General features: G+C 47.8%; 6 protein-coding genes across 6 annotated transcripts; 3 read left to right on the top strand and 3 right to left on the bottom strand.

Moving 5' to 3' along the window:
- Positions 1 to 263: 263 nt before the first annotated feature.
- On the bottom strand, positions 264 to 2,061 carry F5147DRAFT_717834 (uncharacterized protein). Its single transcript, XM_041438673.1, has 8 exons — positions 1,761 to 2,061; positions 1,575 to 1,709; positions 1,407 to 1,515; positions 1,161 to 1,351; positions 973 to 1,111; positions 733 to 924; positions 528 to 682; positions 264 to 472 (listed from the first exon to the last, which is right to left on the bottom strand). The coding sequence occupies exons 1-8, from the start codon at positions 1,949 to 1,951 to the stop codon at positions 352 to 354; spliced, it is 1,233 nt and encodes a 410-aa protein (XP_041287953.1). The 5' UTR covers positions 1,952 to 2,061; the 3' UTR covers positions 264 to 351.
- Positions 2,062 to 4,831: 2,770 nt separating this feature from the next.
- Positions 4,832 to 8,937, bottom strand: F5147DRAFT_656804 (uncharacterized protein; the record flags this gene model as incomplete). Its single annotated transcript, XM_041434158.1, has 10 exons — positions 4,832 to 5,391; positions 5,476 to 5,632; positions 5,680 to 6,552; positions 6,634 to 6,664; positions 7,235 to 7,335; positions 7,789 to 8,205; positions 8,264 to 8,538; positions 8,712 to 8,747; positions 8,781 to 8,856; positions 8,920 to 8,937. The coding sequence occupies 10 exons, from the start codon at positions 8,935 to 8,937 to the stop codon at positions 4,832 to 4,834; spliced, it is 2,544 nt and encodes an 847-aa protein (XP_041287952.1).
- A 2,474-nt stretch (positions 8,938 to 11,411) lies between these two features.
- On the top strand, positions 11,412 to 11,924 carry F5147DRAFT_584406 (uncharacterized protein; the record flags this gene model as incomplete). Its single annotated transcript, XM_041431790.1, has 1 exon — positions 11,412 to 11,924. A coding segment is annotated over one exon (513 nt), but the record flags the coding sequence as incomplete, so codon positions are not given.
- Positions 11,925 to 13,075: 1,151 nt separating this feature from the next.
- Positions 13,076 to 14,340, bottom strand: F5147DRAFT_717822 (uncharacterized protein; the record flags this gene model as incomplete). The annotated part of the gene is made up of 6 exons (XM_041438672.1): positions 13,076 to 13,361; positions 13,413 to 13,607; positions 13,636 to 13,848; positions 13,929 to 13,971; positions 14,022 to 14,230; positions 14,329 to 14,340. Coding segments are annotated over 5 exons (672 nt in total), but the record flags the coding sequence as incomplete, so codon positions are not given.
- A 6,990-nt stretch (positions 14,341 to 21,330) lies between these two features.
- Positions 21,331 to 23,936, top strand: F5147DRAFT_818926 (uncharacterized protein; the record flags this gene model as incomplete). Its single annotated transcript, XM_041443627.1, has 12 exons — positions 21,331 to 21,473; positions 21,613 to 21,688; positions 21,733 to 21,793; positions 21,923 to 22,016; positions 22,066 to 22,263; positions 22,314 to 22,413; positions 22,467 to 22,734; positions 22,793 to 22,938; positions 22,989 to 23,036; positions 23,100 to 23,414; positions 23,464 to 23,629; positions 23,761 to 23,936. 12 exons carry the CDS (start codon positions 21,331 to 21,333, stop codon positions 23,934 to 23,936), a joined length of 1,791 nt encoding a protein of 596 aa, XP_041287949.1.
- A 746-nt stretch (positions 23,937 to 24,682) lies between these two features.
- F5147DRAFT_778596 (uncharacterized protein) lies at positions 24,683 to 25,486 on the top strand (the record flags this gene model as incomplete). Its single annotated transcript, XM_041442151.1, has 6 exons — positions 24,683 to 24,706; positions 24,769 to 24,898; positions 24,950 to 24,970; positions 25,030 to 25,177; positions 25,238 to 25,389; positions 25,443 to 25,486. 6 exons carry the CDS (start codon positions 24,683 to 24,685, stop codon positions 25,484 to 25,486), a joined length of 519 nt encoding a protein of 172 aa, XP_041287948.1.
- Between the last annotated feature and the right edge of the window lie 357 nt (positions 25,487 to 25,843).

The following is a 25,843-nucleotide window of genomic DNA, read 5'->3' as shown; positions in this document are numbered from 1 at the left end:
GCGTATCCGCGAACTGGTGCCAGAATTGTGCTATTGAGGTGGGTGCTCTGAAATACAGACATAGACATGGTCACGCTGTACTTACCGGATCCAGCTCATCGAACGTACGCGGGCGCATCTGCAATTCGGTGCTAGAAGTTTGATATTAGCATGAATACTAAAAAATACAGACACGGGAATGATCACGCTGTATGTTCTGGATCCAGCCCATCGAACGTATCCACGATCTGGTGCTCATATACTTATGATGTTCCATGCGTTCGTTCCACAAAAAACAATTATTATGATATTATATTGATAGAGAATAATAGTATGTACTAGCACACTACAATTGTAAGCGAGCGACAGAGTTCAGGGTGAATCAAAAGTGAGGTCGTCACGCTGTGCTCTCTGCCTTGCAAGGGCATTGACAGACATGTTTTCCTTTGCTGCAGTACTGATGTCGTCACGGTAGTTCCTTCCAAAAACTTTCCTGAACAGAGGACAAGTGAGTCTTATTGGGACAGCGGGAGCGGTACCTAACGCACCTCGTCCACCACTCCAGGAGTCTGTCGACCCTACGATGGGCTTCTCGACCAGGGGCCCGTTCGAAGAAGTCTACGATAGTGCGCCAAAATTGAACGTAATCAAAATCCCCATCAACGGACCGCCACGAAGTGACAGAAGAGAGTGTGAATCGAACCTGAAAATTTGGTCATCATCTCTATCATGAATCTTGCCAAATGAATTTACCTGGCACGAAATGTAGGCGATAGACCGAGGAGTAACTTTTCTCATCTTGATGATCTGCGCTACGTGTTTCTTGACTTTGACACCAGCAGCGGATTTCTTAGCGAGTCTGTTGTTTTGGATGACATCGGCCCCATCACCATCGCCCTCGATGACCTTTGCGGAGGAAGGCGACGTGAATACAGCTTTGTAAGCCTGCCAAAACTTGTGAGATCACTGTAAGGTTACTCGGGTGCGACAAACCTGAAGAAGAATTTTGCCTTTAAAAAGCCCCTCCTCCAGATCGTCCGGGTTGGTGGTGTACTTGTCATATAGAAATGCCGGGAAGGACAGATCCGTCACAATATGGCCATCAGTGCGATCTCGAATACCTGCCCTTGCGCTGCTGAACAATCAGCGTCTTTTCGCAGCATGCCGAGCATACTACTTACATTGGGTCGTTCCAGTCAATTTCTGCTGGGCAGAGCAACCTACCACATGCATCGTTGATGAACCCACGTGAATGCTTGTCGTCGGGGTCGACAGGGGGTTCTGGCTTGAATTCTTGGTTTACCCATTCGGAAACGAGTGTCTTGAGTTTCGAGGTATCGTCACCTCGGGCGCCGTCAGCCCCCTGCCGAAGCTAAAGAAAAATCAGGAATGTGACAAAGCCTATCATCAACACGTAGAAAACCAACCATTTTAATCATGTGGACATACTCGTCATACTCCATCTCTACGGCCTTTTTATGGAACCATGGCAGGGTATTGGTGAGAGTGACGTACCCTACCTGCAGTCGATCTTGGCTATATAAACAAGCGCATGTTTAGCAATCGCAGACTGACTTGAAGGGAGAACGAATTACTCTACATTGACTTCCTCATCACCACCAGTCAGCTCGTATCTTCGGTCATTTTCGGTGACGAGATCCTCAACGTTGTCGAACAAAGAGACCACACGCCGGATCGCCCTTCCTTGAGCCATATATTGGTTCGATTGCCTGATCGATGATGAGTAAAGCCGACTTCATGGGTGGAATAAGTGACTATACCTTTCTTTTAATGCACGCCCCGCCTCGAGAACCTCCAACTTTTCCTCCAATTGAGCAATTCTGCGCCTTTGTCGAGCCTGTAGAGATGCCGCCGCTGCCGCCGTGAACTCTTGGCTGGGCTCGCCCTGCTGGCCCTCCGAGTTCAATTGTGCCGTGCTGCCTTCGTCCTCTTGGTGCTCCATGTGCTCCATGGGTATGAAGAAAAGATAAAGCGAATCAGAAGGAAGTTTCTCGAAGAAGGGAAAGGTGCGAGATGAGCTTGGTTCTATCCCAGCTCATCTTATATAGTGGTCGGGATCCCACCTCCTGCGACTAGCCTATAAACGCATAATCCTATTTAGGGAATCGCTAAATAATAACGTTAATACGATGCCTTTTTAGGGAAATATTGACGACATACGACTTTATAAAATATCTCACTAGTTTGACGGAGGAGTCTAGTGATAACGGAATAGACTAATCGTGTCGGATTGCGTGAAATGTTGATGTTGTGGTAAGAGAGATAGGTGTGGACGGGTGAGGATGACATGTTAAACTTGCCGTTGGACCATTCAAGGCAGCCGGCCTTCGTTGCTTCATCGATATTGTCCATGTGAATCGGTATGATTTGACGGAATCTTGAAGTTTACCTGCCCGAAGGAGTGCATGACAAAGTTTCTGGTGTGCAGTGAGCCACATTGATTTGAGATTCGAACCGAAGAGCTGGACAAGGGACTCGGTTATAAAAAGAATTTCGGATGTGTATCCACGTACCACTACCAAGTCCTCGTACATATAATGAATAGGTGAACTCGATAAAAGCGCGCTTGAGTTGAGAGCGGCAGTAAAATGGCCAGCGGCTTCTTCATGACGTGTGCCATCCAAGGCCTCGATTCCGAGTTGAACACGCAGATATGCCTGATGTGCGAGTTGCAGATATCAGCGTCGATGACCAAGTGTGGATGATACTTACTTGCACGACACAGCACCCAAGAGTATCGGCATTCGGACAACCAGCAGCAAGGTCTTTGAAGAGCAGGCTTGCCTCGCCATGTTGACCTGCATTGAAGAGGGCGATAGCCTGAGATACGCGATGAAGCAAAGGGTAATATGTGAGGCAAATGTAACATACTTTGATCAAGAGCAGTGAATAGAGGATTTACGAATCTTGGTCTGTGTACAGTGATGCGACATCAAATGCTGCCCTCCCATCCGGGACGCGGCCTTTTCCGCAGAGGGCAATATGTCGCCGTCGAGTCAGCCTTTCGTAAGGGGGCCATGATCAGTGCATATAACTCACCTTGATTGCATCCTGCAGAGCGTTGTCCCAGTCGTTTTGTCGAGCCGTCACGGATGAGCGATGGGCGTAGGAAGTGTGGTCGTTCACATTCCTGTTGATATCTTGCGTGAGTACTAGGTCTTCGGCGGTAGATAAGTCACCATCTGTGCATGCATCGCGGGCTGTTGTGATGGCGAGAATCTGTATAGGCCGTTATCATATCCTCAAAATGGTTTAGAGTCTCCAAAGTACGGCTACATAAAAATACCACTTACAAAAGCGTTGTTCCAGTTATAGATGATACATTGCTTAGATCATACACCCCGCAAACGAATGTAGCCACGTTTCCTGGAACCCTTGCGCCCAATGCAAGGTTAGAGTGTATTTGCAATTCCAGCGGATGACGTAGATGATAATGATACTTACTACAAGAATACCCAGAAGGTAAAAGCTACCAGAATCAGGTCAAACGAGGCTAAGAGTAGCGATTGGATTGGATTGGTGAGTGATTAAGAACACGGTGGTTTGGAATCAGGTTGATGCCATGAACTTTTCGATCGCACATCTCTTGGCTCGAGCGGCTTCAATGAGTCACCCTGTCACAATTGATACCGTAATGTATCAGATCCCCGTTCGCATTTCGGTCGTGTGTAGTCATATCCTATGACATCGCCGCTAGAGATGGAGAGAAGACACATCGCCACATGAAGGAGAAAGTCAAAATGTGTCTCGTGATTCGCGGTATTTGAACCTGCTGATTGGCTTGGTTACTGAAAAGCCTGGGCATAGAAGATAGATTACTTTCCTTCCACATGCTAGACAGCACGAGACAAAAATTTGTACATCTCCGAGGAAGCGCATCTCGTGACAGGTTGAAATCGGCTGTAGGGCGATGTACGCATTTGTGGAAAGCTGCGAGGGTTTAGTATGAGGACTGCTGGCATGAACTGTGTAGTCTGGATCTAATGTCAGTTCGTAACCTCGCAGATGCAAACACCGTCTCCCTTTAGGTTTTTCTGCCAACAGGAAAGCATGAGCGCATGTCTTCTGGTCCTTAAGCTGTGTTGCACTTACCACAATTTCATGTCACGCGACAGATGAAGTGATAACCTTTGCTATCGCGCTTCCGGAGAGCACGGCATGTGAAATAGACAGTCGGCAAGGGCCTTCCTGTACAGTGTAACACGTTTCTCCAACGCGTCCCTGAACGCGCCTGGAACGTGAATCTTCCTTATAAGGTGAATGGGTGACTATCTGCAGGCTCAAATAGTGCCGAATGGAATGGAATAAGTAGAGCCGAATTTGCAGAACAATGTTGTGTACATGCGATGATGCATGATGGTCTGACCAAAAGTGAGTGCCATTTCCTGACAAATTTGATTTCCAATAAGTCAGATAGCAGCGTCATTTCATCCGAGCACGAACCGAATGGACCGTTCTTCATACCTTCAAACAACAGCCTCGATTACGATAGATGTGAACATGCTCGAGTTGTGATACACGAGTCAAGAATGGAAACTTGCCGGGCGTAGGAAATTTGAGTTAGGAAAGTCCGCAGTCTGGTAGTATTTGGCAGTGTGCGACTGCGTGCTGACTCATGCTTGTCGGTCAGTGACGTCAGTCACGGTGGTGGGCGTGCAAGGTAATAGTACGTATGCCGAGGTTGATGTAGACGTGTAATCAGGTTCGAGAATAACTAAGATATCGAACATTGGTCATGTAGTACGGTACTGAGTAACAGATGTGTGAAATATTTCGAGACAGACGTATGAATACAACTGCAGAAGTCAAAATCAAAGGTCAAAGACAGCAATCACTGAGCCAATTGAGCCAATCTAGCCATAATAGCCTTCTTGAAGTCCTCCCATCGCTTCCGCAAAACAGGGGACTTCTCGATCGTCTCCTTAATGTAATTCATCAGTCTCGTATACAAGTCTTTGAAAGCTGCGCCCGAAAATTCGGCATCAGAGGATATTCTGCCCCTCACCCTCTCCAAGCCACAGCAAACTGCAGCAGCAGCAGCGCAAGCGAGACTATTAAGATCCTCCAGGTACCGGAAGAGTTTGAGCTCCTGAGCAGTGTCTAAAATGACGTTCAGAACTACCTCATTTTCAAGGAAATACCACAGGTTGTCTGTGCCCAGTCTCATGACAAAATTTGGGGGGAAAACCCGATCGTCGAGGAGGTGTGCAATGACAACTTCCTGGTGCTCACGTTCGGAACCTTCAGACCATATAGGAAGACGTAAACTGAAACCATCCACGACGAGATTGCAGGCGTGTTTCCTGCAGCACTGCATGATGCTTCTGCACGTTTCGGATAAAGTCAAATATAACGTCCCCAGATTGTGCGACGCCCATTCGGCTCCTTGCGCTATCGACGCATAAACGAGACATCAGTCAAGAAAGAGGCAAGGCTTACCCTTCATGACTTGTGTAGCTGCTCGTGTCAGCTTACTTTCAACTAACTCAAGTCTGTCCGCCTCATCCGACAACGAACTGACATTAATGGCATGTTTGGTGATTTCTGTCTTTGCAGACCTTACGATATGCCTGTGGTCCCTGTTTTTATCGTTGTATATGAGATGAGCTTGCGCCATATATCTGGCCCCACGCTAGAATTTTGTCAGTCAATAGGTATTTGAAAACCGGAATCACTTACGTTTCCCCTCCTTCCTCGTCGGTCATTCGGCCCCCCGTAGAAAAGGAAGGTTCTGTCTTCTTTGGGCATCGTCGCATTCTCGATGGAGTTTCGCATAGGCTCGTCGTCGGTATTCGGTGGTAACAACACGTCCCTGTCCTTAGAAAGGACCGGTTGAGTAAATTCTGGGATGAAAGCATTGAGGTTTATAGGATAGCGTGGTGTGACAGAGACGATCTTGGAAGGCGTGATTTGAGTAGGTTCGATGTGCACGATATTATCATGCATCTGAGACACAGAGTTATTCACATCCGGAGGGGACATATACGTGGGAGCCTCTAGGTTAAACGGATCGTGTATGGGATTGAAGGAAGGGTATGGGATGTCAAGAGCGATTCCTTGGTTCGGAGGTAACTGTGGCACAGATGATATATCGTCATCAAGCGCCAGATTGCCTGCAGATGAGGAACTAAAATTTTCGTAGAACTGCGGGTTGGCAGGCAGCAGTTGGTTATCAAAGAGGGATGGGGGTGTATGGACCTGAGGGTAGCTTGGAATGTGCCATGGCGATGGCGTCGGCATCACTGGCATTCCCTGCAGGTATGGATTGGTGGATGGATCATAGCGGTGTTCAGAATAGGCGTCATTATGGTCATGGTAGATAGGGACATCGGCGGGGGGAAGCCAATGACTCGGCTGGGGAGCAGAACCAGACGCATGCGGCTGAACAGCTCCTGCATGCTGGTGACTGTGCGCATGTTGCGACAAGGAAGGGCCAAGTTGCAACGACATCGCAGTAGGGTCGAATCCTGCATTTCGTAGCATGTCTGAGTCAGAGTCATCATGATTGGGGTATGTATTGCCAGCCAGCGGTTGGCCAATGCTAGCAAATGGCTTCATAATCAAGTGGTCAGAAAATGAGTTAAATCAAAACGGCGTGAGCCAGTTTTGAGTAAGTCGGAAAGTATGACTTACTAGTACCACCAGCGACTCGGATGCGAAGCAACTACGATAGGAAAGGCATCAATTCTCGACACACGTAAAATCATATGCAGCAAGTTACATGAGGCACACGCCTGGAATCTGATAGGGTGATTGGGAGCAGAACAAACCATTCGACCTTTGAGCGAAGGATAATATTCGGGGAAGTATACATCAAATCAATTTCCTAATAAGGTAATAAGACTTAATGTTACCGACTGTAACCGACAATTACAATCATAGACCAAATAAGGCATCAGACATATGCTTCTAATAGGAGCGATGACAAGGTACGAACTATGGAACAAAGTTCAATATTCAACTCTGGAAAGACACGTACAGGCTACACGTGTTGAAAGCCGCTGGTCTGCTGATTGATGCCGGTTGAGACCGGGTTTCAAGAAGTGCATTTACGTGCACTTGGCAGGGAAAGTGCAGCGTTGTAGTAATTAAACCCTTCGCACCCTCTTTTCCCAAACCCCAATTAGTCAACAACGACTCATCTGAAACGGAGACTAAGGTTCGAGTGTGCTGAACCGGTTTGAAAATTTTGCAACATTTCTCCCTTACCTCCCAACGTAATTCAAATACGTACACTACCTCGTCCCTCGGTAACGCCACTAGGCTGGAATCCGCTCCGGGGATCGCATCATGATATATGCCTCGCGGCTGAGTCGTCACCCCCATAAGTTGTACCTAAATATCTCATTTAATTTACAACTTAAATCATTGTTACTTATCGATTTTTGTTGAAAGCGGACAAAGTCACGCTGGGTGACAGCCAGCCGAGCGCTGCCGTGGCGGAGTTCTAAACCAATACCATCACTGGCTGCGACGCGTGACGACGTGGACATTACCTTGCGAAACAAGGTGCCATCATTAATGTCATCCTTGCTTTAAGTCTGTAGGTATCCGTTTGAACCCATGGCGGCTTTGAGACACAATAAGTATAACAATTTCATAGATGTAAAAGAACATTGATCACAGGACACGTAACGTAAACAGCGAGACACGAACTTGATGCTGTGGAGAAATACATGATGTAAATATAAGTGTGAATGGGCAAGTATCTTGATCTGAACACTCTGCCAGGAAATACGTCATTGCAAAATGTCAGAACTCTACGAAACCAAACTAGACATCAGTGACCATTGGGCCGTTGGCAGCACAATTTGATGTATCGCCCAAGTTGCGGATCGACTGCTTCAGCTTGAGATGATCTTGTAAAAGATCAAGCTGAGCATCAGTCTCCCGAAGAGATGTCTTGTTGCATTGACGAGTTGCAGTGAGATACTCGACATCTGCCGTAGTACGGGAAAGCGTCTGCTTCGTGACAAGTGCTTTCAATAGCCCTTGTGTTTCTCGTTCTGTTCTACGGAACTCCAAGTCTGCTTTGGCATAAAGAGATGTAAGGAGAGTGCGCAGCCTATTCGTTTCCTCGAGCTCCCAGTACGTTGTGAAGAGGCGCATACGTTGGCGTTCACGAACAGCTTCCTTGTAATGAACGATATAGCGGCAGGATGCAGGGCTAAGCTCATCCATAAAATTTAGAAATACATCATTGCTCTAGGAATTCAATGCATATAATGAGAGTTATGTATGACTTAAATTTAGAGGTGCCTACCTTGCTGTCCGGAGCTCCCAATTGATTGTTGTAATCAGCCTGCGGTCTGCCTAGTTGGCTATCAAAAGTATGAATATCTTGGAAGCAGGGAGGCTGGCGTAAAGGATGAAAAAAATGATGGTTGTTGTTGCTGTGATGCTTCGCTTGATGCGATTCGGCTCCACGAGAGGTGCCAATGAAAGGGTAATGTGCGCCGCCTGAATATTTGGAATCAGGGGTCGAAGGGAAGCTATCCTCGGGATCTGTCTCTGAGACTGTGCTCGTCGTCGCTGTCACTGGTATATAAATACATTTACACCATGTTACGAGTGGTTTTACCTCTTGATGACAAGGGAGAATTTGGAGCAGGACTTAGATTACGACCAGCATTGCTGAGACCGTAAGGACGTTGAGGTGATGTAGATAGTGGTGTGATACACGAAGTTTCGCATGGAGGAGGAGCACACACATTCATGTTTCAGCGTAAACTCGGAAGGTGGGTTGTCTGGGGGAGTTCACCAGAAAGCGATAAATAAACCATTCGGACTTTCAAAGACCGTCTTATTTCCTTTTCTCTGCTGTTCTGGGAATTCAATATTCACATCGGGCAGGAACTAGTACGATGTTGGGATATTAGTGATTGCCAAATTTGGCATATGCGGAGATTGAACACTTACTGGCTCGTGTGATGACATAGAAGCACTGGCAAACCCTGGGAAGAGGATCTCGTGAATAGACAACGATTGGACCGCTGCTCATACATCATGATGTCGCGATTCCTGTACGGCGAGGGTACACAGAAGGGTCATGGTATCCTCAGGCTGTGCGCCATCCCGCACCAGAGGGCCCACTCGATTTCAGGACCCAAACCTTAATTGGGTAGTGCCATGACTCGTCTATGACTAGCCTGTGCTTGGCCTTGAGGACTCCGAGTCCAAGTCATCGGTTCTCTGATTAGTAGGACACTGTTATCGTGATGCTGACCTTTCTCAATTAGTTACCCAGCTTAGCACAATGAGAACAAGTCTGGACAAGAGCCGCGGTGTCCCAATCCTAACGCGAATATTTGGCAGTGAAAGACCAGTCACACAGTGACTAGGGTATTCAAATAGGCTGCCTGACATATCTGAGTCACGGCATCGTGGCATAGCCGCAATCACCTACTATGATTACTACTGTAAATAAGCATCACCATCGACCCACTAGTCTAGTTACTCACATGCAACCGTGACCGTGCCTCTCCGTGCCCCCCAACGCACAACACCCCACTGTAGCCGTCCTTGCCCTCACGATGCAAATAGTAGTGCAACCTGGAGGGTAACGCGAAAACACTCGGGCTCGGTTTGTCCTTCAAAAGGATGGTTCACATGAGGCGGCCATGGACGAGGCTGTGTTACAGAGTCCCGCTGGTACTAGTCGTAGACCCCAGCACCACTCCAGAATCAGTTCTCTCCGTGTCTCTCTAGCTGGTTCTTTTGCTACCCGACGAAGTCGTAGATCTGAGCGATTATAGAATGCAATAGAACAGGGGTTTGGTGAGGGCAGCGCGTGTCATGCCTATGAGTGTTCCATTATTACGATTACCAATTTTGGTATATGCGGGCTGAGTTGTGTCATATTAGGCTAACAGCTACAAATTACATATTAATAAATCGCTGCTAATGTCGCTGAAAATTGATCAAGCTCTGAATTTTATTCAACCTAGAGGCAGACAAATTACAATTTGTGAGTGGATATGCCGTCACTGGTAACACAACTATAAGAACTTACCAGAGCCAGCTTTGAATTCTCAAATAAACAACAGCTGGCCATGTCTGACCGTACCCATTACGCGAATACCCAACCCTCTTGGATCGAAGACATGATGGCGCATGTCCAAGCTGATCGACTGTCCGAATTTTCCACATGTGGCGGCGGCGACGACGTATCGGTTTACTGGGAACCAGAATGGTCATCTTTCACAGACCCTTTTATAACCAACTCACCAACAGATACCATCCTCCTTCCTTCGTCCTTCAAAAATCTTCCGACCCTTCCATCATCCCCTACCGAGAGTCCCAGCGCTAAACCCTGTATGCAGCTCGGTGACACTGACGTGTCGCATGAAATCGAATCCTCTGTCACGGTATCAATCAATGTTCCTGCCAACGAGAAGAGGAGGTCTCGTACGTTTCACACCCGTCATCAAGGTACTGCACTTGAGCAGTTGCAAACTGTCAAGCAGTTGAGCAATAATGACATAGCGGGCGTTCGCATTGGGCAACCTGATGAACCGAAATCTGTGGTTAGTGACGGCAGCCTTGTTTAATTGTGCTATACTAACGAGAGGTCAGCAAACCAAAGCCGGTCGTGTAGGGGCCATACGAGTTAGCACCACCAGCGCTCGTCAGACTTGCAAGAGGAAATTCGAAGATGACGTCAGACACGACTCAGATACAGAACAGATATCTCCGAATCCCGCTCCAATTAGGAAGCGCATTTGCCGGGAGAAAACAGGTACAGACTGGCAGACGGTCCTCGACATAATTGAGTATGGTGATGAACGAAGTAGGAGTGGAAGAGCCCTGTGATAAGGTGGTGATCGCGAAGGTATGGAGGGTTTTAGTTTTAAAAGGTTTGGATGTCGATCATAGTAGGCACGCCAAATATTTTCATTTACACCTGAGAAAGTATTCACCAGTCGTAAATTCGCGACTGGAGTGCGATAAGGTGCCTGAAATTGGTGAGGCATTACAAAATCATGAAGAAATGAAAAAAAAACTTGCCTGGCTCGTTGAAATGCTAATTCCACGAACAATCCAACGGTTGGGGGAAGTTCTCGAGCATCTTTGAACCAAGCGAGCATCACTCGGACTTGCTCGATTGTGTCTTGGGTTGCAGAAGACATTGACTGGACCAGCTGAGCCTCTACGACAGATGTCGCATTGATTGCACACTGGTGATGTATTTATTTCAATTAATATTGGTGGACTCGATAGAAGATATGCCTCACAAAACCCCCACTTCCTGTGGGTGTTCTACGACGAGTGAGTCCGACTGAGTCGTAGCGCACTCGCCCGATGTCCACCAACATCGTTACTGAAATCTGTGGCCTCCTAGAGACTTCGAATACGAGAACCAGCCACTTGAGAGGTGGCTCGTGATCTTGAGGCTCGCAACACGGTGAGGCTTTGGCAAAGTGCGAAAGCTGGTGGTCCGTCAGCTCGAGAACCTCGACCTACAGCCTATCGACAAGATCAAGATCTATTCTGACTTCAAGATTAATGCCCAGCTGCTGATACCATCATACTCGACATTAGCAAAGAGCCCCACGCTCCCTTCTTTATCAGAGGCTGCAAAGCTTGACATCGAAACGATTCTCAGGCTCATTATGGTGAGGGAAAGAGCGTTGCAGAAGGCGGCAGAGGATGGATGCCGTTCACCGACGAGTGCGAGCGCTGGGGATGAATACGTCAGAAGAACCATATGCGAGATCTTTGGTCTCCCCAACTCTTTAACGACTAAGCCGTTAAAGACTGCTGCTGAAGGAGCTCCCGCAAATGGGGTTCATGATACCACGGGAGGCTCGGTTCCGATATTAGGGAATCCCACTCCGGGGGAGAGGAAGAAGAAGAATGCCAATGCAAATGGCACCTCCAACGCGGTGAGTGACTGTTGTACATTCAAACTCTTGTTTACTTAGTCTGCCCAGAATGGTCAGCATACAAATGGAAAAACATTCTAAGGTACGCTGCAAGACGTTTTGTTGACACTGGGCTTCTCTCGTTAATTCACAATACGATCGTCCATTCAGGTATAAGAATATGCGCTCGCAGTAGAAAGCAGTCGCACGAGATTTTGTCTTGCATGTAGGCGAAGGGAGAAGTTCGCGTAGGCGCACATGTACTCTCTGTGGATATATTGGTCCAGTGTATATTGTGTGTACAGGTTGAAAACATTTGGACGATACTCACCAAGCAAGGAATTCAACTCTCTGCCTCGATTTTTTTCCGTACTTGGTAGACCAGTCAGTTGGCTGCTGTGTGTGACGGCAGGAGCGACTCACTTTGCTCCAGATCTTTTCGTTCCCATTCACCACTGACACCAAGGTCTGCAGGCGTTTTTCGGCCCCATAACACAGCCGTCCATCCAATGTTAGTTCCGTCCTTGTCGGGAGACTGTTTTCCCTCTCCATGTATACAGGCAAGGTTACGCGACTTCGTAATATCTTCGTCAGATATAAGCTTGCCCGAACGAAGTTGCTCAATGAGTTCTTGCAGAATGGAAGTTTGAGCCTTGAGCCTTGCTCAGTCTTCGTCGGCTGTTTTTCGCTGCCACAGTAAGTGCATAGAAATTGAGTTCAAGGCTGTTGAGTATAGTATGTGAAGGATATACTGAGTACCGGACATGATGGAAGAGAAATAAGTGTACCGCGGCAAATGCCGCACTGTCGCCGGGCAATGGGCATCGATGCACGTTGTATCGAATTCGCTGAAGGATCGCAAGCAGCTACTAGTGATGACAATCCACACATGCGCAGAAGAGTCAGCTTATAGTATAGCAGACAGGATTTGATGCGAATCTGGAAATATAATGACTATGCAGGCAAGTGGCAAGTGGCTTTTTACTATGTGGTAATAAATGTCAGGCAAGCCATCATCGCAGTAGGCTAGAACTCGATGGCCATGAGTTGACAGTAACACAACTAGCAACCATGGTAGCTTGAGTGGGTCGAGTGGAAATCAGGGGATCCATCACCTCATCTTCAATATGGGACAGTGCCTGCGTTGGGCTGCATGTAGTATCGCTCGTTCACTTAAAAGTGCGATGCGCGGGTCCACGACCATGGGTCCCAGATAATGCGCCGTTCATACATTTAAGTAATACACCCAGACCAAGGTAGCCCTCTTGCTGTGAACGTGAATCTGGAGCTTGACCAGTAACGCGGCATGGCATTCATAAGTGGTCTGCTTATTTGCGTACACACCTCTTAGTGGACACGTATGATGACGTGCACAAATAAGCTACACTAACTGTATCGCCTCAGTCTGGTCGAGACAATATAGGTTGTAAGCTGCCAGCCGCAACTGGCTAACAGCAGGCTCGAAGACTCCATCCTGCCCGAGTTTCATCATGATTTCTATTTGAAACGTGATAAGCATAAGATTGTCAACTGACGGGGTATGCATACCTGTGGGTCTAGAATTGGACCACTTATCCAAGACGCGAGTTCAGGTTTATGTCCAAAGACTTGCGAGAGCGAAGTGCAGACTTCATCGCGTGAAACAGGCTTGCCGTCCATACAAACGCCTTTCGTCGTGATCGAAAGTTGCTGTTTTCTATTCCCCGGCGTGGTAACAATCAATGTCAGCTCAGTTTGCGGGTTCTGCAGTGGATAGGCAGCAATTTTTCACGTCCAGTGCATCGCCCCGTAGACCAAAACTGCCAAACCCTTCAAAAGTCGCAAGCTTTGGATGCCCGATTGCTTTTCGGGTTGACGTGGTCAAACCGCCTTGTGGACGTGGTGGAGTCAGCCAGATCCTCTTTACATTCATTCCACCTTTCATGCCAACCATAGATGCCACCCAACCTCCAAACGCGAGATGCATAAAAACTAGACCAGCACGCTGGTCGGGCGGAGTTTGCACTGTGGCTTATTGCCTATAGTGTTGGGGTCATCGGGTATTGCGGGCTCGGTTGGTTCCACAGGACGCGTGAAATAGTTCCAGGAAAGCTCACACATTGCTAGTCTGCACACCATTGAAGTTAAACCAGCGCGTACAAAATCAGAAAAACTCACGTGCAGACCGCATCAGCTATGAGAAGTGTCCAGGTAAACTTGATTAAGATGCTGGGGTTCTTGAGTTCATAAAACGGTTGTCCTTTTGGTATTTGGGTTCCTTGAGCACGGCCAGGGAACAGGAAAAACCACCTTGAGCGATGTGCAGTGAAAGTAGATCGGTTGCAGCGGACTAAAGCTTTAGTAGTCTTCCCGGTCACGTTCCTGTGCTGTTTAACTCGCTTGCATCCGGCGTCTTCCGCTCCAATAGAAAGTCTGCTTTGATTTATGTAAGCTCGGATCACAAACTTGAACGTTGGAGTCTAACTGTGACTGACATTCATGTCAGCTAGCTTGATATGCGCCTTTTTGAAATTGTATGGACTGCTTTCTTCTTATTTCTTTTAATGGTCTCTTGTGATGCTCCGGGTTGCCCTTGGGATAGGCCGACGGACTTTCGAGGACTCAGTAGACATCGCGCCAGCTGCCGTTTCTTCAAGAGAGTCAGCACTCTTGCGAGTGAGAGGAGACGAGGTCGCGCAAAAGATTCTGTCCTTTCCAATTTTCTTCCAAACTCTTCGGCGACTACATCACTCTCAGCTGTTCGACATGTGAGGGACGGCCCGACTCTGAAGCCGGTTGCCCCTCGCAGACTCCTAAGGTCGATGTCTATGGCACATGGGCTAAGCCGTGCATCCAGTCCCGTGTACTTGCAGCACTCAGATGGGGGACATAATGACCACACTGATTTTGAGATGGGGAGTTATTCTGGAAACATGATGGACCATCACGATACCTCAGGTTGGTGTCTTCTTAGGTGGCCGCTTCCGAATTAATGCATTGCCAACAGGAAACCAGACCTCCAATGGGAAGGCAACCAGACCTCCAATGGGACGAATTCCGAGACCTCTCGATCATATCGAACATTTGCGCGATGACCTCAATCATTCTGACAACGGTGACGTCCAAGTCCCATCGGTTGAAGGTTCAACTCCCCTTTCCGCTCGGTCACGAATTCAACGTGTTATTCTAACACTAAGGGATACTCTTCAAACGGCGTTCAACTCGTTTAGCCTCTGCAGATTGTACCCTCGGCGTCCTTCGTTTGAGCCAGATGCCTTCGTCCCATCCACGCTACTTGCACGCACATCCCCATCAGCCACTCCAACAACAGATTCCCCACCGGACGTCTTGCCGCCGCCTCACCCATTCCCCAACATGACCATATACCGCCTCATGTCCTGGATGAACTCGGGTTCTAACCTGGTATCTGAAACTAAGGTCTCGCAACTGGTCAGGGAGGTGATGCTGGCCGGGGATTTCGACCTAAAGCACCTTGATAATTTCTCAGTCAGGCGCAGCTTGCAACAGTTGGATATGGAGAGCGGGAAAGGAGTCACTTTCCCTGATGACTGGATTCAAACGAGCGTCAATATCAACATTCCAACGAAGTCACGGGAAGACGGCCCTCGCCCTTATACCATCTCTGGGTTTCATTATCGTCCTCTTATTGACGTAATTCGCGCAGCATTTGCAGATGTCCAAGCACGGGCCTTCCATATCCTACCTTTCCAACGGTTGTGGAAAGACCCTTTGGACGGCCACCAGGAGCGGATATATGACGAACTCTACACATCTGATGCCTGGTTGGAGGCTCAGGACGGTCTTCAGAGGCTACCGAAGCAGCCTGGCTGCTCACTGGAGCGTGTCATCGCAGGCCTCATGTTTTTTTCTGATGCCACCCACCTGGCAAACTTCGGAACTGCGAAGGCTTGGCCGCTGTACCTGTATTTTGGAAATCTGACCAAATACGCACGTTCATCGCCTCAATCAGGCGCATGTCATCTTGTTGGATTTTTCCCCTCAGTAAGTTTAATTGAACATAGCATGATCTCTACTTCTATTGACACATTTAGCTTCCTGACAGCGTGAAAGACGTTCTGAACGGCTTGTCTCGTATATCGAAAACTGGCATTGCTTCTCTCCAAACTCATTGCCGCAGGGAGTTGTTTCAAGCATGCTGGGAAATCTTGTTGGATGAAGATTTTATTGACGCATACCGCCACGGTATTGTTTTGAAATGCGCTGACGGTGTGTTGCGCAGGGTCTTTCCCAGAATATTCACGTATTCAGCGGATTACCCTGAGAAGTATGTTGTTCTACTAACTTATGAAGTTAAATTACTCATCGCCTTGCAGGATTTTAATCGCGACGATCAAGGACATGGGTTTGTGTCCGTGCCCTCGCTGCGTTACGCCGAAAAACTTGTTCAGTTTCCTTGGGCTAGTGGGAGATATGAAAAGACGTGTAACTAACCTTCGAGCATACGCTAGGGCAAATGTTGTTAAGGCTCGTGATTTTATCTATGGATTGGGAAATACGGTAGATGGTGCTAAGGTAGAAAATGCGCTAGGGGAAGGATCATGGGTACCGACTCTGGTAGGCGGAACGCCTTCTCTTCAATTTTACGATCTGATTCAGAATATCTGGTGGAAGAATCGTTTTGTAGATAAGCTCGGACACCTCGGCCTCGACCCGTTCAGAATGCTTGTGGTCGACTTCATGCACGAGTGCGAACTGGGCACCTGGAAGGCGTTGTTTACACACCTTTTAAGACTTCTTCATGCCCTTCCCCAGGGTAGTCAGCTTATCGCGACCCTCGACAGCAGGTACGAGTTTATACAGAGCGTTATTGTCTGCTGACCAGTTGGTAACTTTCATTTAGATTTCGCCAGATACCAGCATTCGGTAACGGCGTGATTCGAACGTTTTCAAACAATACCTCCGAGATGAAACGGTTAGCAGCGCGTGACTTCGAAGACATTTTACAGGTTTTTTTCGGGTCACTTATTTTCTGCATCAGATTTATTGACATGCCCTCTGTTGTCAGTGTGCTATTCCAGCCTTTGAAGGGCTATTCCCCGCCGACCATGACGCGGCCGTGCAGTCTCTACTTTATCGGTTTGCCCAATGGCATGCACTCGCGAAGCTCCGGATGCACTCCGAGTCTACCGTTACCTTCCTCGAAGACACGTTCAAGAAACTGTCTAAGAAGCTACGTAAGTTTCGAGACTACACTTGTGCTATTGTCAACACCACGGAATTGCCCAAGGAGAAAGCGGCTCGCCTACGAAGGGCTGCTCAACGGTCTGAAACCAGTAACGCCCCTCCAGAGTCCAGCGGTACAAAGGCAAAGAAGTTTAATCTGAACACATACAAATTCCATGCGATGGGAGACTACGTGAGCACTATTAGGTTGTTCGGGACTACTGATTCTTTTACAACTCAAATTGTGCGCATGGATGATTGCATTCCTACTTTGCAGCTGAGCTTAACTTTGGCTAGGGGGAGCTTGCCCACAGGGCGCTGAAGGCATTTTATCCGCTAACCAACAAATTAGATACTCCGGCGCAGTTAGCCAAACATGAACGCAGACGCCGTGTGCTACGGCGGGTAGCAGACGCAGGAAATGTGCCCTCCTCTAGCAGTCCGTCGCAAGCCGAGACCCCACCTTCATCACTCTCTGGTCATCACACCATCTCAACTAGTCGAAATAACCCAGTAGATCTATTTGCGTTTCTCCGAGAAAATAATGGTGATCCCGCTGTCAAGGTATGGGTACTAATGCGTTTTTGATATTTTACTCATGGCGGTTTTCAGAATTTCATGCCGAAACTGAGGGATCACGTACTCTACAGGCTTCGAGGGCTAGATGTCGCCTACTGTGACCACACGTTCACTGATCAGGAGCGTAATACAGTCATTATCCCCAACAACAGGATCTATTCGGTTCAGACTATGCAAGTTCACTATACCACTTACGACTTGAGGCGCGAATACGACACCATTAACCCCAGAAGCCATGGGGATATCATGGTGCTTTCAGGGGAGACTATGCCTAGCCACCCGTATTGGTATGCCCGGGTCTTGGGTATCTATCATATGGAGGTATGGCTTCAAGACCATGCTGGGGGTCAGCCTGCAAAACGCCACCTTGAAGTTCTCTGGGTCCGATGGCTTGCGGTGCTTCAGGACTGGAGTTTTGGCATGAAAAACGCTCGTTTACCCAAGACTGCATTTGTAGAGGAATCGGACCCTGATGCGTTCGGCTTCCTCGATCCTGGGCAAGTAATTCGAGGAGCGCATTTGATTCCTGCGTTTGCCTCGAAACGTGGTGTAAGCTCCCTTCGCCATGGGAAATCGTTGGCACGTCCTGGGGGGCAGCTAGATGATTGGGAAGAGCATTATGTTGGAATGTAAGTGCGAATATATCTTCCCTGACACATTAATCCTCAAACTTCTGAACCAGATTTGTCGATCGGGATATGTTTATGCGCTACACTCACCTCGGTATCGGTCATTCAACTATGCTGCGGAGGATCTCCAGAGACTGTCTTGGCTCTGATTTGGTGACCCCAGACAATGTCATGGATATCATACCTGGCGGGCAAGATTTGGACGATGGCGACGGTTCTGATGGCGACAGCTTGGATGGATTTCATGAGGATGGCGAAAGCAGCGATGGCGAGGGTGATGAATGGTACGATGATGAGTTTACTGATGAGGAACAGGATGGTGGCGCCGGGGATGAAGGGGACGAGGATGAGGCTGACGAGTTTGATGAATTATCTTTCTGAACTTTTTCGAAACTTATCCTTCCAGTCACTAGGTCACTAGTTGCATCTCCAACATACCGCAGTTTCAGCACTAGAACCACCCTCCCCGACCCCTACGTCAGTGGAGGAGAGCCTTGTTTCGCTTGGCTCGACTGTGATATTTTGTGTATCATCGTTGATTGGTGAATACATTGTCGGTTTTTGGATGATGCTCGCTTTCATGCCTAGTTTCGACATCATGGCGCGCGATTCGAACATGGCGGTTAAAACCCATTAAATTTGCTTGTTCAAATCTGACATCAGCGCTTGCTCCACCTGCCCTTAGAATTTGAGTTTGAGTGATGCGAGGGTCTTTTCCCGACCACGAACTGGTGTTACAAGGTACGATCGATAACAGAATCATGTCGATGGGCTTGTGGTTACGGATTATATATTAGTATATGTCAAAAAGTATTCTAATTTGTTCACCAGTTCTTCTGATCTGAGTAACCCAGGCGCATCAGGGCCGGAGTCGGAGTCGGTTATGAATTGGGACGGACAACAGTGACAGTTGAGTCAGCTTTTTCGTTTGCAAGTGTATTACCTTGTTTGCTCCGTTTGTTATCGATCGCATGGATGACTTGAGCGATTGAACCAACACAGTGCGCAACAACATTTCTGTAGGGTTGTCACAAATTTGTGAACACCTCCAAGTCATTATGATGTTCCTCAGCAAAGGACGTCGAAGGCGATTGCGGCAATGGCAATACTGCCGTCTGGGGAAGACTTGGAATGGAGACATCTGCCACACCTCATCGTCATGCATCCGCACTTGATGGCTGCAGATTTTTCTGTTGACAGCTGCTTCAGGCTAAACATCGAGTTATATCTACTACTGATAAACACTCAGGCTTACCAAGAATTCCAATCGTCTCTCTCAAGACCAGCCTTGTCTACCGACTGCTGTGTATTATGCCCGTTTTCCAGACTTCAACATTTGTCCTGTCTGTCAATGGTATCTCTGCGACGCCTCCAGGCTTTCGATGAGCTGTTACCTCTCGGCGATGGGCATGCGTTTTAGACAAGGACACTACAGGTGCGATATCAGCTTCCACTTCCTGCACTCATTTGGAAATGTGTTTTCATCGACAGACAATCACCGCACCTCATTCTCTCGAGATTAAAAATATATCGTCGACCCTTCAACTAAGGCGTTTAGCAGTCATTCAGCAAGAAATTCGACCCCAAACCTCATAAGGGTCAGTCGTCCGTTCAATTCAAATTTCGTGGCCGGTGCCTGAACTGATCTAAGCCAACAGGTAGTCATATGTATATACCCAAGACCATAGTTAGGAAGTTGCCAACCCGCAGTTCTACGAAAATTTTAGTTCCTCATCTGCAGGCAATCTGGCGCTTGATGACGATATATCATCTGTGCCACAGTTACTCCGAACCAATGAACATACCCTTCCTCCGATCCCATACACGATCCGTTTAACCTAGAGGCTCCCGCGTATATGTCCCCTCCGGATGTGAATAACTCTGTGTCTCAGATGTATGATAATATCGTGCACAGGACGTTATATTTGACTTTATCCGAAACGTGCAGAAGCATCATGCAGTGCTGCAGGAAACACGCCTGCAATCTCAGTCGTGGATGGTTTCAGTTTACGTCTTCCTATATGGTCTGAAGGTTCCGAACGTGAGCACCACTAGTAATTCAACCATTGGCCTTCACCATCAATGATATAAGACCGTTTAATGTCCCTGTGTACGCACTTTGGTTTGGGGTATTTGTCACCTCAAGTTGATTGGTTATATAGGGCGTCTGCGGTAGACTATGTTGGACTCATCTACCTCCTGATTTTGGCGGTACGTTCACGACTTTCAAAGTTGATAGGGATATGTCTAATTCTCTCACATCTAGTTCGTGTTGACGGTACGACATTCACGATGGTTCCGGACAATGTTCATTAATATGGTGTGATGGTTAGAACCAACTTCTGGCGGCTCGCGTTGAATCAGGCTTTGAGAAGCGTTTGAGGTTGCGACCTCTCATCCTTATCCGCCTGCTATGGCCGGTCACTCTCTACTTCTTTGTCTCCGTATGGTGTTTTACTCATTTCCGGATGATCAACTGAAGTGTGTCATTTATAGCTAATGTACTCTCTCTTAAGTTTGGCGTTCGGAGTGCCATTTGGCAGGAAGTGAGTGTCATATTTTTTGATGTAGAATTGCGATCTGACCTTTGTATCTTTCTAAGATTTGGGCACGCAGGCTTTGTCATCTCCTGGATGATGTCGTGGTCTTGTACCACGTGTCCGGCAAAGGGAGTAGAGGATTCAGCGTGTTACTAGACGATATTGGACAGGCCAATCTTTTATGGTCCGCGTCTCGTCTGCAAAGTTAATCAGCCCCAGACTGAGCCCACAAAACAAACAAGCCCCTGCAGATCCTCAGCTGTTCCGCCTTCGTCAAAGTCTGGCGGACTGACAAGGAGCGTTTGGAACACGCGCGGATGGACGTTTCAGGAATGGAGAAAACAATGCGATATAAATAATTCAGTCACGAGTTATACATTCGAGGGCACTCCAATTTCTCGCTGAACCAAACTCCGGCAGATTAGACACGGCCTCGGATTCCAGTGGACGAAGGTTAGGGAAGAGTAATGCGGGAGGGAACCACACGGAATGTAGGACATATGCACCCCAACTTCACAACGGACTGAAAGTGCGATGCAGTACATCCTGCTCGCACATTATGCGCCGCATCCCCATTCCATCCCATTCCCGTTCCCATTACTACATCCCGTTCCCGTTCTCATTCCCGTTCCCACCACCATCAGCACACTGACTCCAGCATCAGCCGGGAGAGTGGAGTGAGTCTTCCAAGTCCAAAAATTGATACGAACGACAGCATTAGTTGGCCCACCGGCAAGCTCTCGTGCGGCCATCATAGCTTCCCACAGTTCTGAATCGGATCAAAACATCCACCCAGAAGTTCGGTTGATGGTGTAGTCCTGGTCGTCCAGCTGTAGATGCCTTTCCCGAGTCGAAACGCACAAGACGCAAGAACTTGTCGAATTCATTTGATGTATAGCATGTCCGCTTGTGAGTTTTCACATACCTTCTGCGTAGAATCTCAGTGACATTGTGCCATGTGTGCTTGTTGGTGCTCGGTTTTTGGCATATGGCTATCGTATGTCACCACTCATGAGGATCTCTTACTGAAGATCAGAGATATCCACTAGTTTTGATGTTTGGCTTGAACCCCTTCGAGGATACAAATCACTCGGAGTTCATGGCGTTCGTCACGGCATATCTTCAGTGCTAGTTGTGTACGCGTTCCTCCAATTTTACGTTCTCGCGAGCGCACTCTGGGTATCCTGTGCTTGCGGCAGGGAATTTCTGGATACTCTCCGGTAAGTCATACCTATCATTACTTTACCTAACTTCTGACGAGTGCATCAGATCATCTCCCCCTACTATTCCTACCCCAAATAACCTTGCACCAAGAATGCGGAATGACCCAATCACAACTGCAGGGATTTTACGGGTTTCTTCTGAAGGCAATTTTTTTGTGTTTCCCTGCTTTATTCTTCAATTTGACCATGCCATTCAGAATTTCAGCGAAACGAATTCCTTGCCCGTGTTTAGAACAGACTCCCAGTAAGTATTTCAAGGGTCGATAATACACATTCTGAAGATGACGTATGAAGAACCCGGATGCTGGACTCTGCGCATAACTTTGCTCTTGGATTTTTTCGTTACCCTCTGGAGGGTCAGTACCAACAAGAGATCATGATTGGAGCCAAAGGTGTAAGTCATTTGAACTACTCTAAGATACTCGATTGATAATATGAGCATGTCAGATCAACAATACTCTCGCCCCTTATCGATTTTGCCCCAATAATGACATTCCAAATATCGGCTACCGCGGCGCACCACTTACTGATGCATGGAATGCAGTGTATCTCAGGGATACCGTCCCTCGTTTGCAACGATATGTTGATGGGTTTGAATTGGATGTCCGAGATGTTTATGCCATGCAAGAATTGTGTGCCTACGAGACGGTCGCTCTTGGTTATTCCAAGTCCTGCGAACTCTTCACGGAGAAGGGTGGGAAGGCTTTGATTATTCGTAAGAAACCTCTTCTATACAGTTTGCACGCCGCTGATCTTAACCAGATCTGCCTTAGCGGTCCAGAATAGTGCTACTACCAGTACTGTTCCCTCTTCATATGCGGTCCCAGGAGCGTTCCCAACTTCTCTCTACCCTAATTACTACAATAATCCAACGGCCACCTCTGCGCAGCCACAGCCAGTCATTTCAGATCCCGTCACAGTAATTCTCTACTGTAACTGCTACGTAACTGAAACTAACTCGCTCTTCAGCATGAAATCTTTCCATTTTCCCTGACAGACCCGCAAAACATTCCTCAGGTAACTTGCATTCCCGATGTGTGCCGCGTCGGTTTCATCGTTTTGACCCTCCGGCTTTGACAGAATGACACCGTGGATCCTCACCCACTTCCACCCCAGGCGTCCTCTCAACAACTTCTTCAACAAGCTGTAGCGCAGATCAAGTCAATTGCAGTAAACCCGATGTTCACTACATCATGTGCACGGTGCCAGGCTTCCCTAGAAGTGGCCAAATTTCTTGCTTTTGCGGCTCCTGAACAAGGGACCAATCTCGCTTTGACGCTTTGCGAGTACTTCGATTATTCGTCCTCTTGCGAGAAAAATTATGGACCTCTCGTGTTGGGACCGATCCTTACTCAAGTTGCATCTTTTGCTGATGTCGGAGGATATGACGGACAGGTGGAATCAGTTGCTGAAACGGAAGAATACTGCTCATGATGTTTCCCAGTCGATTTGCTCCGAATTTCTTGGCTTATGTCCAGCACCTACGACAACGACTCTCATCCTCACTGGCTGGTTTGCAAAGCCGAAGCCAAATCCTCTTCCCCCTCCCAAGCAGCCCAGTGGCCAACTGATGAAAGTTCTGCATCTTTCGGACCTGCATATTGATTCCCGTAAGCGGCATTTGCACGCATGCGTTGATTATCTCCACTGATATTCTAATGTTCACTATTGGTGTGTTCTCTCCTTCACTTGCCGCCCCGAATTGAAGTTTGATTGAAAAAAATATATAGGTACAGTGTAGCTTGGGGCTCACCTATAGCCAGGGCACAAGGAATTGGCTATGTGCGAGAGCTTGTGTCTCGTCTCACTCAAACGCCGATTGAACGCACAATAGTTCCACTAATGCGACACTTCATTACGCTGTCACTTTCCCCCTTGGAGACAGCCTTTATGTGGACGCAACGCATGAAACTGTAGTATTAAATGGTCAGCTCGTTGATGAACCTGAACTTGAAAAGCATCCTAATTTTTGTTCATGGACAGTTCTTGCTGCGTTGAATATTTCGAGCTTTGCGGCGATGGGACAATTGCCGACTATCGGCGGTGTCCTTCACCGCTGTATAGGTTGCGAGTGCGGTGAGGGTCATAGAGACATTTCTTTTGTGCAAGACGGCTAATGTTCTTACATAGATGACTATGATTTGTGTGCAGCAGTTTCCTGACTGTCACAGAACTATTGGATGCCCACGCACAACAGGACGACGACAGAGTCCGGCTCTTAGTCCAGTCAGAAGGAGAATCTGACCACACGATTCCTGCAGACAACACAGGTGATTTTGCTAGGTAAGTTTTCGCCTTTGATTTGTATTGTCTACGATTGAGCTTTCGGGCAGTCTACGCGATACTATTCTCCGAGTGCGCATCCATGACTCTGACATATCGCTTTTCCTACACCGTCAATCTAATCGCCCTCTCCCGAATCCCAGAACTTTCAACAGCCCACGCCGCCACCTCGACACGATACGAAACGTCTGTGCTGATCGTGAGATGTTCGCCCTCTCCCTCGCCCTCTCCCTTTTCCTATCCCTTTTCCTCTCCCTCTTTGCCTCCCTCTCCCTCTTTGCCTCCCTCTCCCTCTCCCTAGCGATCTTCCTTGCACGATCGATGCTGCAGAAGCGCTGATACGCCATTCGAAGAGTCAGCGCGTCTGATTGGATGTCACGATGGACTACTCACCTCATCCTGAGGTGCCATCGTAAAAAGTAAGCGTTTTCGATTATAATTTGACGTTTTATATACGACATAGCAGATGGATGTTATCGACGAGGTCGATTGCCTTTTTCGGCGCAGTGCCTCACGCTTCAAATTCCGCCGAACTCAACCAATGGTTCAAGCGCCCGTCACTCATAAGGCTGTCCTCAACATTCAACCTATGTCCTGTGCGTTTTCTCGTCTTTTGGCCTGCTTATCCCACGTTGATAGTGTGATAGTGCTCTTATCGGACGCTGACGGTGCTACGGCCATCACTTTCTGGCTTGACTACCACGTCAAGGACATCCGGCTGATGTAGTGGCTCTCTGTGGCGGGGCTGTCGACCTTGACCTCCGCAACAAGAATGGCGATACACCACTTCATATCGCTTTAAAGGAGATGGAAGAGGATCAGGATCGTTTTGAAATTGTTCAAGAACTAATATGTTGTGGCGCAGAGTGCAAACGGTGCGTTCTTCGCGTCTCAGTCAAACGAAGTGCTGAGCGCTCTCCCTAGGGCAATGTCAGGCGGCCTCACACCACTGGAATATGCGCAAAGTCGATATCCTTTAGAAAACGGATCATCGCAAATCCCCCATGTGATGACGAGGATGACGAGGTTGAAATACAGCCAGAACAACTGAGGAAGCAAATGTATGACAGAAGTGATTTCGTAGACGGTAAGATATTCGTCGATTCTGCCCTGATGACCACCTTCACGTTCTACTTCCAGATGTCGAAGATGGAAGCGAGGGATCAAGCCTGGAGGCTGAATAGATTATATATGCCGCTAGTACTGTATTGTTCCCGCGCACCTGCTTTTATGCCGCCGTGATATTGTCGTAGCACGTCGTTTATCAATTCATGGTTTCTACTGCACTACATGATATGTTGTGATAAGACTATATCTGAAAATCAAACGAAAAACTTATCCCATCGGAGGAGATCGTGCCCCATCATGCAATATATGTGATGCCTACCGACGTCGTATGTTTGTCTCTGATTTTTTGCATAGGTGAGAAAAAAAACATATCACGCCCGTTCTCATCGTGCCACGCCATAGTGGGTTTTCACTGGGAGTCACATATCTTCCCTTACAGGCTGTGATGCTACAATGCAACATTCGTTTTGCCA

The sequence above is a fragment of the Suillus discolor genome, assembly GCF_016758755.1.
Source record: "Suillus discolor strain FC423 chromosome Unknown F5147scaffold_73, whole genome shotgun sequence".
NCBI classification, from domain to species: domain Eukaryota; kingdom Fungi; phylum Basidiomycota; class Agaricomycetes; order Boletales; family Suillaceae; genus Suillus; species Suillus discolor.
Note: the sequence above shows the minus strand (reverse complement) of the source record. Positions and strands in the feature narration are given on the sequence as shown.